Genomic DNA, 12,950 nt, shown 5'->3' on the forward strand with positions numbered 1-12,950 from the left:
ATTCAGTGCAGGAGTAGGCCACTCAGCCTCCTCAAGCCCATTCTGTCATTCAATAAGATCGTGGCTGATCTGATTGTAACCTGAACTCCACATTCCAACCTGCAGGAGACTATTCTGTCCATAATCCTGTGCTAACTCTTGATAGAGTTACTAAATTAATCCCAGACCTTTACCCCATAGCCCTACAAAGATTTCCCCCCTTCAAAAATATTCCCTTTTGAAAATTACTATTGAATCTGCTACCTTTCGGGGAATGGATTCTGGATCATAACTTGTGTGAAAAAAAACTTACCCTTTTTTGGCCAATTATTTTGTTGGAGGTTGGGACATAGTTTTAACTTAAGTAATCACTGTTTACTTAAGTGTATGATTTGATGTCGCATTTAACTGCCTATTTCTACCTTTGTAACACTGCCAGACTTCATCCTTGTCTCAGCACATCTCCTGCTGAAACCTTCATTCAGGCCTCATTATCAAGAGTCTCAAATGTGCCAACACACACCTGAGGGTCTCATATAGTCTAGTCTGTAAACATGAACTAATCCAAAACTCTGCTGCACACATCTTAACTCACAGCAAGTCCCACTCCCCCATCACCTCATGCTGACTGATCCACACTGACTTCTGGTCAAGCAACATCCTGACTTTAAAATTCTCATCGTTGTTTATAAAGCCGTGCAAGACCTCACCCATCGCCACCTCTGCAGTCTCTCCAACCCCTCCGAGACATCCAAGCTCCTCTAATTCAAGCATTTCACGTACCCACAATTTCAATCACGCCACTACTGGCAACCATGCCTTCAACTGCCCAAGTCCTAAGCTCTGAAATTCCCCTCCCTTCACTTTTCTGCCTGGCTCTCAGAGTCAGTGTTTCATAGCACAGAGACCCTTCTGCCTGTGCCAACCATCAATTATATTCTAATCCCATTTTCCTGTTTTAAGGTTTGGCTGACACAGCGCTGCCTCACAGAGCCCAGGATCTAGGTTCAATTCCAGCATTGGGTGTGTAGAGTTTGCACATTCTCCCGTGTCTGCGCGAGTTTCCTCTGGGTGCTCCAGTTTCCTCCCAGAATCTGATAGATGTAGAGGCTAGGTTGATTTACCATGCTAAATTGCCTCTTAGTGTCAGGGGGATTAGGGCCTGGGTGGGATTGTTGTCACTGCAGGCTTAATGGGGCAAACAGCCCCCTTCTGCACCACAGGGGTTCTATGATTCTACCTAGCTGTTCTATGCCCTTTACACCCTTATTTCTTCAGCTTTGAGTCATCCGACTTAATATCTCCTCAAGTGGCTGGATGTCATTGCGTGTTTCGATAATGCTCCTTGGGGTGTTAAAAGGCGCCACGTAAATGTAAATTCGCATTTTTTTTTGTGTCGACAAAACAAAAACAAGCAAATCTAACTGTGTTCGCACGTGTGGGCTGTAATCTTCGCGGAAGGGGGAAGGGGGAAGGGGGGGGTCATTTCGCACATCTTACCGTGAGCTGGCGGAGAAGCTGGGGAGCGCCGGGCGACCTGTCCCTCTCCCTGGGGAAGCGGAGGGGCTTGAGGCGGCTCTGCTTGGCCAGCACCAGGAGGCTGCCCAGCAGCAGGCTGCTCAGGCACAGGGCCGAGTAGAAGAGGAGCCTGCAGAAGAGCCAGGCCAGGAGGGAGGGGGGCTCGCCCTCGGACTGGAAGCAGGAGGAGGCGGCGAAGAGGCAGAGTCCGGCCAGGAGCAAGTAGTAACCGCGGCTGCCATCAGGACACATAGTGACCATCGCATCTCCCAGCTCGACCCTCTCCTCCTTTCAAACACACTCACGTCCATAACACTTGCAAACATGTAGAAGGCACTTTCTGAGAGACTCGGGAAGCGGATCCGCGACACCTGTGCGGGGGGGAGAGAGAGAGAGAAGAAAAATTTAAATCACAACTGACAACCCACAAGCAACAAATAGACATAAACAGGAAGATAAATTCCGAAAGGCGGCCAACCCTCTCTCTTATTTGCTGTTGCAGCTCCTACATTTTCCTGAGTGTTGTTCACATTGAGGTGAGGGGGGGGGGGAGCCGTTCTGAAGCTAAATTCACAGATTTATCATCATCATTTCTCTCTCTACAAGTCTATATATATTTTTTTTTCTTTTTAGCTGGACGTCTCCAGTCAACGAAAATCTCCCCCGTCGCCTCAGCTTGTCAAATCGATCCTGAGGGGATTTTTTCTTCTTCTTCTTCTTGTAATTTTTCTTGTTATTCTCTTCAAAACCTCCAGGGCTGCCCCTTGATTAAGGTATGAAAATAAAAAAAAATCTCTTTCAAAATATCTCTGAGCCTAAGAGAGGGAGAAAGAAAGTCTGAGGATCTTGTTTCTTCTCTTTTCCCTCTCTCCTCCTCCCTCTGCATCCATCCAGCTTGCAGGCAGTCTCTGTCTGTGTCTGTCTGTGTGTGTGTGTCTCCCTCTGTGTGTCTCCCTCACAGCAGCCCCAGTGCTGATGATGTCCCCGTCACTTTCAGTCCGCCTGTTTCCTGCCCCAACCCCCGAGCACAATCCGGAAAGGAGAGCAGCCACCTCTTAAAAGGGGCATGCCCCCACTCACACACACACACAACTTCACTGGGCCCCACCAGTCTCGACCCACCACCACCACCCCCACCCCCACCTCACGGCTTCCAGATCTCAGCCTCCCTTGGCAGTCTTGCAAGAAATAAATTTGTTCAAACCACAACCAGCGAGTGCTGAATCTGTAGAAGTCTTTGCCGCAGAAGGCTGCGGAGGCCAGGTCATTGAATGCCTTTAAGACAGAGATAGGTAGGTTCTTGACTAATAAGGGGATTGGGGAGGTGGAGGGAGATGGCGGGGAAAAGGCAGGAGAATGGGGATGAGAAAAATATCAGCCGTGATTGAACAGCGGAGCAGACTCGAAAGGCCGAGTCCCCTAATTCTGCTCTTATGTCTTTTGGTCTTACAACAACAACAAAAATTTGATTTAAATGCTGAATTAGGTGTATGTAAGAAAGCACTGAGATCAAATGTCTTCCAGAATTAACCTGACAGAGGAGAAGAATTGATTATATTTATGCTCTGAATTGAACCCCACATATTTTACTGTAATGACTGTGTAGGTTTGTTCCAGATACGCCATAATGGGGTGACCTAAACCAGACACCCATAGCTACCCTCCGATATACCCTCTATATGGGGGTGGAGAAAAGGGTGAGGGTTGTGGGTCCCACAAGTTGCAAATCAAATCAAAGAGGAGTCTGAGACAAACCCACGACTCCCAGGCAACAGTTGAGACTGTAATGGGGCAGTACGTCACAGTCAGGGCAAAGCTTAACCCAGAAGGAAAAAGCTCAGTATGATTTGAGAAATGATTGGGACTAGTCCAAGTTGGCCTTGTATACTAAAAGTTTGCAACAAATATTTGGAAAAAACCCAGTAACGTTGGTCTAAACTGGAGTTCCGTTTTAAGGTATACCAGGCCAGTTTGGGCCAGTCCCTATCATTTTCCAAGTCTTACTGGGTTTCTTTCCAAATGTTGGACTAAGTTATAAATTCATAGGCTTTATTTTGTTTCGGCTCACGCAAGTCAATTACTAGCAGAACAAATACAATTACAAACCGTCCAGCTGAGGGAAGCATAATTTTACAGCACAAAAATAGGCTGTCCAGTCAAGCTGAAAATATGTGCCTCAACAGTGAATGATAAGGCGAGCAATGTCTTGTGGTATCCACAGTGATGTAACTGTATTGGGTGGAAAGGAGTCATTAATTTTCATGGTCCCTCCCCAGCTGATGTTTTTTCAAATGGTATGTGGTTATCCCTTTAATTTCCTCGTGTACCAGGAAGTTACTCCAGGATTTACAGCAGGAATAGGCAACTGCTAATGCTAATAAGATCTACAAGATTGAGAACACACTTAAGAGCCCTGGATGAGGTCCATAAATATATTGCATTAAAGCAATGTCATGGTTGCATTAAAATTTAATTCAGCATAATGTAATGTTCAGTACAGCATTCAAAATATATTTCTAGGAACAAATTGTGACTCAGATGGTTCAAAGCATACCGAGAGAGGAGTGGATCAATTGAATTTTGATTTATTCTTCCACAGGATGTGGATGTTGCTGGGCATCCCTAATTGCCCTTGAGAATTTAGTGATGCAGGACATTGAGTGGCTTGGAGAGGAACCTTGTGAGAGGGAAGTTTTACCCAATAAGCTCATTGGGGTTTGAGCTGCTAAAACTTTGGCCCAAAAATTCCAGTTCTGACCATGGTGGAAATCATTACAGGTGGGATGAAAATTTGATGGACACGCCAAAATTCCATTAACTTTAGTGGGAATTTATAGTCCCACAGCAAGCTGGACTGGAAAATTCCACCCTTCATTTATAATGTAAAGTCCATGAATGCGTAAATGAATTTCACCAAACTTTCTTTGTTTACAAAATTGTGCAGCAAAAAATTTTATTTTGCAAATGACTGTGAAGTCAATCCAATCTTGCAACGCAGAATGTGACCATTTGGCCAGTCTAGTCTGTGCTAACTATTTGAAGCAACCATCCAGTTTAATCCCACACACCAGCTTTTTCCACATAACCCTGAAAATTAGTCCTCTTCAAGTACATTTTCAATTCCCTTTGAAAATTCTCTTTGATCTGATTCCAAACCTTTCAAGAAGTGAAGGACACTTGACACCATTCCTTGACTCCCAACTGGACTCACCACATAAACACAGTGGCTAAGTTTATTTATTAATGTCACAAACAGGCTTACATTACACTGCAGTGAAGTTACTATGAAAATCCCCTAGTTGCCACACTCCAGAGCCTGTTCAGATACACTGAGGGAGAGTTTAGCAAGGCCAATGCACCAAACCAGCACATCTTTCAGACTGTGGGAGGAAACCAGAGCACCCAGAGGAAACCCATGCAGGCACAGGGAGAAAGTGCAGACTCCACACAGATGGTGGCACAAGCCGGGAATTGAACCCACGTCCCCAGCATTGTGAGGCAGCAGTGCTAACCACTGTGCTGGCTACAGGGCAGGTTAGGGGCTAGAAATCCTGCAGTGAGTAACCCACCTCCTAACTGCCCAAAGCCTGACCACCATCTACAAGGCACATGTCAGGACTGTGATGAAATATTCCCCATTTGCCTGGATGGGTGCAGTTCCAACAACACTCAAGAAGCTTGGCACCATCCAGGACAAAACAGCCTGCTTGGTGGGCACCACATCTACAAACATCCATTCTCTCCACCACCAACACTCAGTAGCAGCAGTGTGTACTAGCTACAAGATGCAAGTCATCAAAGATTCTTAGACAGCAGTTTTCAAATTCACAAACACTTCCATCTAGAAGGACAAGGGCAACAGATATATCGGAATACCACCACCTGCAAGTTCCCCTCCAAGCCACTCACTAACCTGACTTGGAAATATATCACCATTCCTTCGCAGTCGCTGAGTCAAAATCTTGGAATTCCCTGCCTAATGGCATTGTGTGTCAACCCACAGCCTGTGGGCTGCAGCATTTCCAGAAGGCAGCCCACTACCATCTTCTTAAGGGCAACTAAGGATGGGAAGTAAATGCTGGCCAGCCAGTGACAACCATGTCCCACAATTGAATATAAAAAATCTATTTTAAAGAAGTTTAGGGGAGTTATCACTTCTGTTCTGGGAAATAATTATCCATCAATGAATATCACAAAAAACCTAACTTGTCATTATTATATTGCTTTTTACGAAAGCTGGGTGTGCACAAATTCACTACTAAAATTGCTTCATAACAGTGAAGTAAAGTTTATTTATTAATCACAAGTTGGTTTACGTTCATACTGCAATGAAGTTACTGTGAAAATCCCCTAGTTGCTACACTCTGGCGCCTGTTCAGATACACCGAAGGAGAATTTAGCATGGCCAATTCGCTTAACCTGCACGTCTTTCAAACTGTGGGAGGAAACCAGAGCACCTACGGAAACCAAAGCAGACGTGGGGAGAATGTGCCAACTCCACACAAACAGTGACCCAAGCCGATTATCAAACCCAGGTCCCTGGCACTGTCAGGCAGCAGTGCTAACCACTGTGCCACCGTGCCACCCTAACTACACTTCAAAAATACTTCAGTGGGTGTGAAGTGCTTTGGGACACCCAGAAGTCATGGAAAGTGCCAGATAATTGTAAGTCTATATTGAGAAGTGATGTAAGAAGGTGGGAACACAAGAATGCATTTTGAAAGCTGTAATGGAAATATTGTACTCAGAGCTTTTAATGACAAGTTCTGACGTCCGAAATTCCCCAAGAACTTTGAAAACATAGATGATATCACAAAATATCCAAATTTCAAATGAAAATATTTATATAAGTCAAGCTGGAAAAATGTGCAGAATCACGAATTTATTTAATTCTTTGAAGATTTGTCAAACAAATTCAAACATTTCAGCTTTTATTATGTTTCATTATTAAACAGAAGGTTAATCTAGAAAACTCCAAGAGAAAAAATAAATACATTTTCTTTAACATCAAATATCTCAGCAGTTGGGAAGCTGCTTAAATGAAATATCTATAAACAATGTTTAGTTAAAGATCTTATATTACATCAACACCCTATTTACACTGTGATTTGAATTTAACAGTGTGGTTCTGTTCAGCTACCATTTCATCTTTTCTGGACACTTTCAAAAGGCCTACAGTGCTCATAAATATTAAGTGACAGAAATATTATTATTAACTGTTTTTAAATTAACTTTTATTGAAGTAGCCAATCACAGCTTGTAAATCCTAAACAATCAAGCAATTAACAAGTGGACAGGTATGTAAATAGTGATGGAGGAAGGGCAGCAAAATTGAACAAGTGGGTAGTTCTTTCTTAAAGTTATTATAGTTCATTGGACAAATGTATATGGATATTGTACATATTTTTGAATTTTAAATTGTATGATCAAAATATAAACACATGAAGAAAAACATAAAAATGTACACATTGTTTGAGTGTCAGCTGTAGTTGGTAGCATTCTTGCCTCCAACTCAGAATGTTGTGAGTCAAAGTCCCACTCCAAGGATTTAGCACAACAATCACATTTGACACTCCATTGTACTGGGAATGCTACACTGTCTTTTAAATGAGATATTAAACCAGCGCCCATTCTGTCTTATCCTGTGGCACTATCTCAAAGAATAAGGGGGGTATCCCCAGTGTCCTTTATTTCTCTCTCATTTGATATTGCAAAAACAGATTATCTGGTCATTATCTGGTCATTGCTGTTTGTGGGAGCTTGCTGAGCACAAATTGGTGCTGGGTTTCCTATTCTTCAACAGTGACTTGACTTCAAAAGTACTTTATCAGTATGACAACAACTCCTGCTTCTATTTTCTATGTTTCCAAAGTGCTCTGAGACGTCCAGTAGTCATGATAAGTGCTATAAAAATGCAAGTTTTACTTACAAATACATATAGTGGTATTTAACATGCTATTAACAGTATGGAAAAAATAAGTCTATGGGGAAATTCCGGTCAATGTGTTTAATTTAGGGCTGTTAAAACAAAAACCCATGGCAGCACAAGTAACTCAAACAATTCCGTTCATGAAATATGCAATTTTATAATATTCAATTAAATGTTTCACCATTGCACCTCCCACCAAACACCCACCCCACTCCCTCCCTTTCCAGTATTCATGCTGCCTGGGTATGTTTCCAAGACAACGACCGCCCTCTGTTACCATAGCACCCACTTCTGTTGTGTGAGAATTCTCAACAACAACTTGCAGTTATATTGATCTTTTAACAGAATAAAATCTCACAAGGCACTTCACAGGAGATTTATAAAGAAAATATTGACACTGAGGAAGCAGGAGATGTTAGGACTGATGGGCTCAGAACCTGGTCATAGAGATAGGTTCTAAGGATTGGTTTAATGAAGGTAAAAGAGGTGGAGAGGTCAAGGGAACAAATTCTAGAGCTTAGGCCCTTGGCAGCTGAAGTGATCATCCAAGACTTGGAACAATATTGTTATTCCTTCACTGTCACTCAATCAAAATCCTGAAATTCCTTCCCTAAACTACGCAACATGTAAAGCAGCGGTTCAAGAAGGCAGAACCGTCTCAAGGGCGATTAGAGTTGGGCCACAAATGCTCATATCTCATGAAAGATGAAATCGTGTGATCACGACAGCTTTAGTGGAAAAACAACCTGCCAGTCAGTATATTGTGTAATTTGGAATTTAACTTGCAAGTGGTGCTATTTCCATGTGTCTGCTGACCTTGCCCTCTAGATGTTTGAGGTTGTAACCAGAATTTTACTGCCTCGCCCACCCGAGGCGCGTCAGATCCCGCCCAAGGCCAATGGAGAATGCTGTTCTGTGAGCCTTGCCTGCCCCAATTCTGGGATGGGCAAGACAGTAAAATTCCAGTCTGTGCCCTAATAATTCTGTGATTCTGTTGTTGGAGCTGTGCTCATCCAGGCAAGTGGCGAGTATTCCAATGCATTTCTGACTTGTGCGTTTACAGGCTTTCAAGTCTGGAGGTGAGTTATTCACTGCAGAATTCCCAGCCTTTGAATCGCTGCAGTGACCACAGTATTTGTATGGTTGGTCCAATTAAGTTTCTGGTCTCACCTGACAGGTTTATGTGCTGTCTCTCAGCAGGAACTATCACATAGCAATCAGGAACAGGAACCTTGCCTGATTTTTCCACTCCCTAGCCTGAGGCACGAAGACTATTTTCAGCATTTCAGCTGCTGCACAACACCAATGCTAATTGTAGTAACTCATCAGCACACAGCAGGAATTGACCTTCTGGACTGTAGTTGTGCACCAGCTGATGTTTGAACTTAGTTATTAGCCAATCAGAGTATTTTAGGAGTGTGCACTTTTGCACTAATCACGCAATCCTCCACTCTTTCTAAATATTTGAGTACAATGACATCATCATGCACATGCAAAGCAGGCTGAGACAATTTCTTGTGGCACTTTACAGTTTATTGGACTACACCAAAGTCCTAGATTTGGCAGTCCAAATCCCATTGTATCTGTTTGAGAACTTGAATTTGGACTTTTCTTTAAAATGCAAAAATGATTTCAATAAAATTGACCATGAAACTGTAGGTTTGTTGTAAAAATCCAAATGGGGCAGCATGGTGGCAGAGTGGTTAGCACTGCTGCCTCAGCGTGTCAGGGAACCAGGTTCAATTCTGACCTTGAGTTGTGTGGAGTTTACACATTCTTCCCTGCATGTATTTCTTCTGGGTGCTTTGACTTCCTCTGGCAGTCCAAAGCTGTGTAGGTTAGGTGGATTAGCCATGGTAAATATGGGGGATGTTGCAGAGGTAGAGTGGAGGTGAGAGCCTAGGGGGGATGCTCTTTCAGAGAGTCAGTGCAGAGTCGATGGGCCAGATGAGCTTTCTCTGCACTGCCAGGATTCTATGGCCCTTGGCCCTTTGTCCTTATGTGGTTTTTGATTCCAGTTCCCACACTGACACAGTTGATTGTCCTCTAAAAAATGGCTGAGCAAATCATTAAATTTCCACCAAATTGCTGCAAGCTGTTCAAGGTAGTGTCCGCCCCCCCATCCACCATCACCTTCAACTTTGCCAGCAAAGCACACATTCCAAAAATGAATGTACTTTTAAAAAAATCTCTCACAGGTGGACTCATCTCTTAAAGCTGCAGGGTGTACCACCTACACAATATACTGCATCAATATACATCAAGGCTCCTTACAAATCAGCAACCTTTGACACCCAGGAAAACAAAGGCAGTAGGCACAACTGGGGAACACCACCAATGCAAGTTCCCCTCGTAAATCACACACCAGAGCAATCTTATTAGAACACATTGGAGGACGTAACAATATGCACTGATAATCTTATCCTCTTTGAATAGATGGGAAGAGAGGGAAATAAACCTTTTTGGGAAAAGCAACATAAATAGAGACACCTTCTAGTGGCAGACAGGAAGAGAAATCCAGTTGATGGAATACACTACGCTGAAGGAATGGTTGGGAGGTGGGGGAAGAACATTGACGTGAGGAAAGAAAGGGAGAGCTAACTACATGGAGCAGGTGAAGACTCTACTGGAAGTGACAAGGTTGCGTCCTGTCAATGTTTAATGCGCCACTCTATAGAATGATTTCATCCAATTCACTATGAACACCACTAGGAGACAATATTCAAGAACAATATACATGAAGCTAAAGTATGAAGGTTAACTTAAAGTTTTTGCTACTCCTACATCAACACTTACTTAGTTAGACATGGGAAGGAATTTTGCAGCCTCGTCCCGGAGGGATAGACCCGCAAAACACTGCAAGCCATTCAAAACTCCATTGACTTTGGCAGGACCAGAAAATCCTGTCAGCGGGAAGGGCTGTAAAATTCCACCCATGGTTCCTCTGGTCCCATGCTGACAATGGCAGCAAGATCTGCCAGTCCCAATCCATCACATCTTGTTCCTGTCTGGGTGGATTTGTGCTCTTAGAGGTCCTCCTTAAATGTACTTTACTAAGCCTTCTTTGGCCACCTGTATCTTCTTCTTCCCCCAGGTGGTGTCCATTCTGATGCCACTCTGGAGAGGCATTAATCCAGGAGACAAAGGGTGTCTTCTACCAGCATCAATTGTTTCTGTTATGATGTTCCAAAGGTGCCCCACCAGTCCGGTGTAAGGTTTTTAAAACTGCTTTCATCAATTAAATGGTTCAAAATGCTGGCTTGAACTAGAGCAGCAGCACTTCACAATTAATTTAGTTCTTGGTTTCATAGATTGTCATGTTGAGATTTTTTGACGATTTTGTAAGAGGGGTTTCAAATTAATTATATTAAGATGTTGCGATTAAGTCCACTCACGCAGGGTTAAAATCACAAAGTACACAAGCTTCTGGTGAGTAAATTAATTCCTTAAGTAGATAACTTAACATTTTTTCACGTTATATTGCATCTGCCATGTTCTTGCCCATTCATTCAGCCTGTCCAAAGCCTTTTTGCATCCTCCCCACAACTCACAATCCCACCTAGTTGAGTATCTTAAATGTATAGCACATTATTTTAGATCTGGACACACATGTAAGCCTGACCATGTGTAAGGATGGTAGGTTCCCTTACCTAAAAAAACATTTGTGAATCAGATGGCTTTTTACAACAATCAATAATAGTTTCATGGGCACCATTACTGACATTAGCTTTACATTCCAGATGTATTCATTAAGATTAAATTCTGCCAGTTGTCGCATTTTAACCCGTGTCCCCAGAGCATTAGCCTGGGCCTCTGTATTACTAGTCCAGTGACATTACCACTACGCCACCAAACTCCCCCACAATATGATGGCAGTGGCTAGGGGATTGGCGGGAGGGGTCGGGGGAGCAGGAGCAGAGGGAGGAGGGAGGTGATACTGAAGGAAGAGGCCAGAGTTACCACAGAACCATAGAATCCCCACTGTGCAGAAGGAGAACATTTAGCCATCAAGTCTGCACCAACTCCCGGAAAGAGTGCTGGAACACTCAGAGGAAAACCATACAAACACAGGGAAAATGTGCAAAACTCCACACAGTCACCCAAGGCCAGAACTGAACTCAGGCGCTGTGAGGCAGCAGTACTAACCACTGCGCCACCAGTCTGCCCATGTGGTTGTTTCTCATATATATGACCACATCAGCTGGTGGCACTGAGATTGGCCAAGGCATCCCAAAAACATTCACATGTCACAGATTTTAATACATTAAAATTGCCTCGAGAAAAAACTAAGCATAATTCATCAGAAGGAAAATTGCCTGTTTAAAAAAAAAGTGAGGGCAGGGATTTCTCTGCACTTGCAGACGAACTAAAATCTGGCAACATGGCAAACGACAAAAGTGAGAAACAGCACACATGACTGCATAAAGATTCTTTAACTAAGACATCCAACTTTATTTTACAAATCGAACCTTCTGCTGATAGCCACTACAGATGTCATTCAGTTAAGAGGTGCTATAGGATATTCATATCTACAAGTTGTGCGGTATTTTTAAAATGTTATTTGCTCAATGTTTATACAACGCAGTGGCTGACCAAGAGGAGATTAACCTACAGTAAATCAAAATCACTCAGCTTCAACCCCTTTTGAACAGAGGTTCTTGTTGCAAAGAGCCCCATCTGGTGGCTTTGTTTGAAAAGCTTTTTCTTTTTAAATGATGAAGAGTGCATACACTTTCTAATGTTGTATGGTTGTTTTCTTAAAATGAGAACATTAAACTGTCATTATAAACCAATTCATTACTTACAAAAATGAAATGTTTAGAATCATAGGCTCTGTGCAGTGCAGAAGGAGGCTATTCAGTCCATCGAGTCTGTACCAGCCACAATCCCAACCAGATCCTATTCCCGTAACCCCATATATGTACCCTGCTAGTCTACCTAACACTAACAGACAATTTATCATAGCCAATCAACCTAACCCGCATATCTTCAGATTCTGGTTTCTGCAGCAATTGTCTCTGCAGTTAAAGATATCTCTTGCTGAAATACTGCAAACAGTGTAAGATTATTTTCCAAGTACTTCCCTTACTGAGTGTCAACTTACAAAAATCCAAGGAATAATAGTAGGAGGGACTACTATTTAAAGGGCGAAAAGCTGCAGCATGCTACGGTGCAGAGGGACCTGGGGGTCCTTGTGCATGAGTCGCAAAAACCCAGCCTACAGGTGCAGCAGGTGATCAGGAAGGCAAATGGGATGCCGGCCTTCATAGCGAGGGGAATTGAATATAAAAGTAGGGAGGTCTTGCTGCAACTGTACAGGGCACTGGTGAGGCCGCAGCTGGAGTACTGTGTGCAGTTTTGGTCGCCGCACTTGCGCAAGGATATTTTGGCCTTGGAGGGAGTGCAGAGGAGGTTCACTAGGCTGATACCGGAGTTGAGAGGGTTGAACTATGAAGAGAGGCTGAATAGACTGGGCTTGTACTCGTTGGAGTTTAGAAGGATGAGGGGGGATCTTATTGAGACG

The 12,950-nt window shown here is 43.3% G+C and overlaps 1 protein-coding gene across 1 annotated transcript in view; it reads right to left on the bottom strand.

Annotated features, from left to right (window-relative positions):
• Positions 1–2,427, bottom strand: part of snx25 (sorting nexin 25) — a 217,221-nt gene extending 214,794 nt beyond the window's left edge. The window contains exons 1-2 of the mRNA XM_080189403.1: positions 1,976–2,427; positions 1,480–1,868 (exon numbers count right to left, since the gene is read on the bottom strand). Of these exons, the coding sequence (XP_080045529.1) occupies positions 1,480–1,758 (279 nt within the window). The 5' untranslated portion in view covers positions 1,759–1,868; positions 1,976–2,427. The remainder of the gene's footprint in view (positions 1–1,479; positions 1,869–1,975) is intronic.
• Between the last annotated feature and the right edge of the window lie 10,523 nt (positions 2,428–12,950).

Source organism: Carcharhinus amblyrhynchos, chromosome 5, assembly GCF_965287045.1.
Source record: "Carcharhinus amblyrhynchos chromosome 5, sCarAmb.v2.hapA, whole genome shotgun sequence".
Classification (NCBI taxonomy): domain Eukaryota; kingdom Metazoa; phylum Chordata; class Chondrichthyes; order Carcharhiniformes; family Carcharhinidae; genus Carcharhinus; species Carcharhinus amblyrhynchos.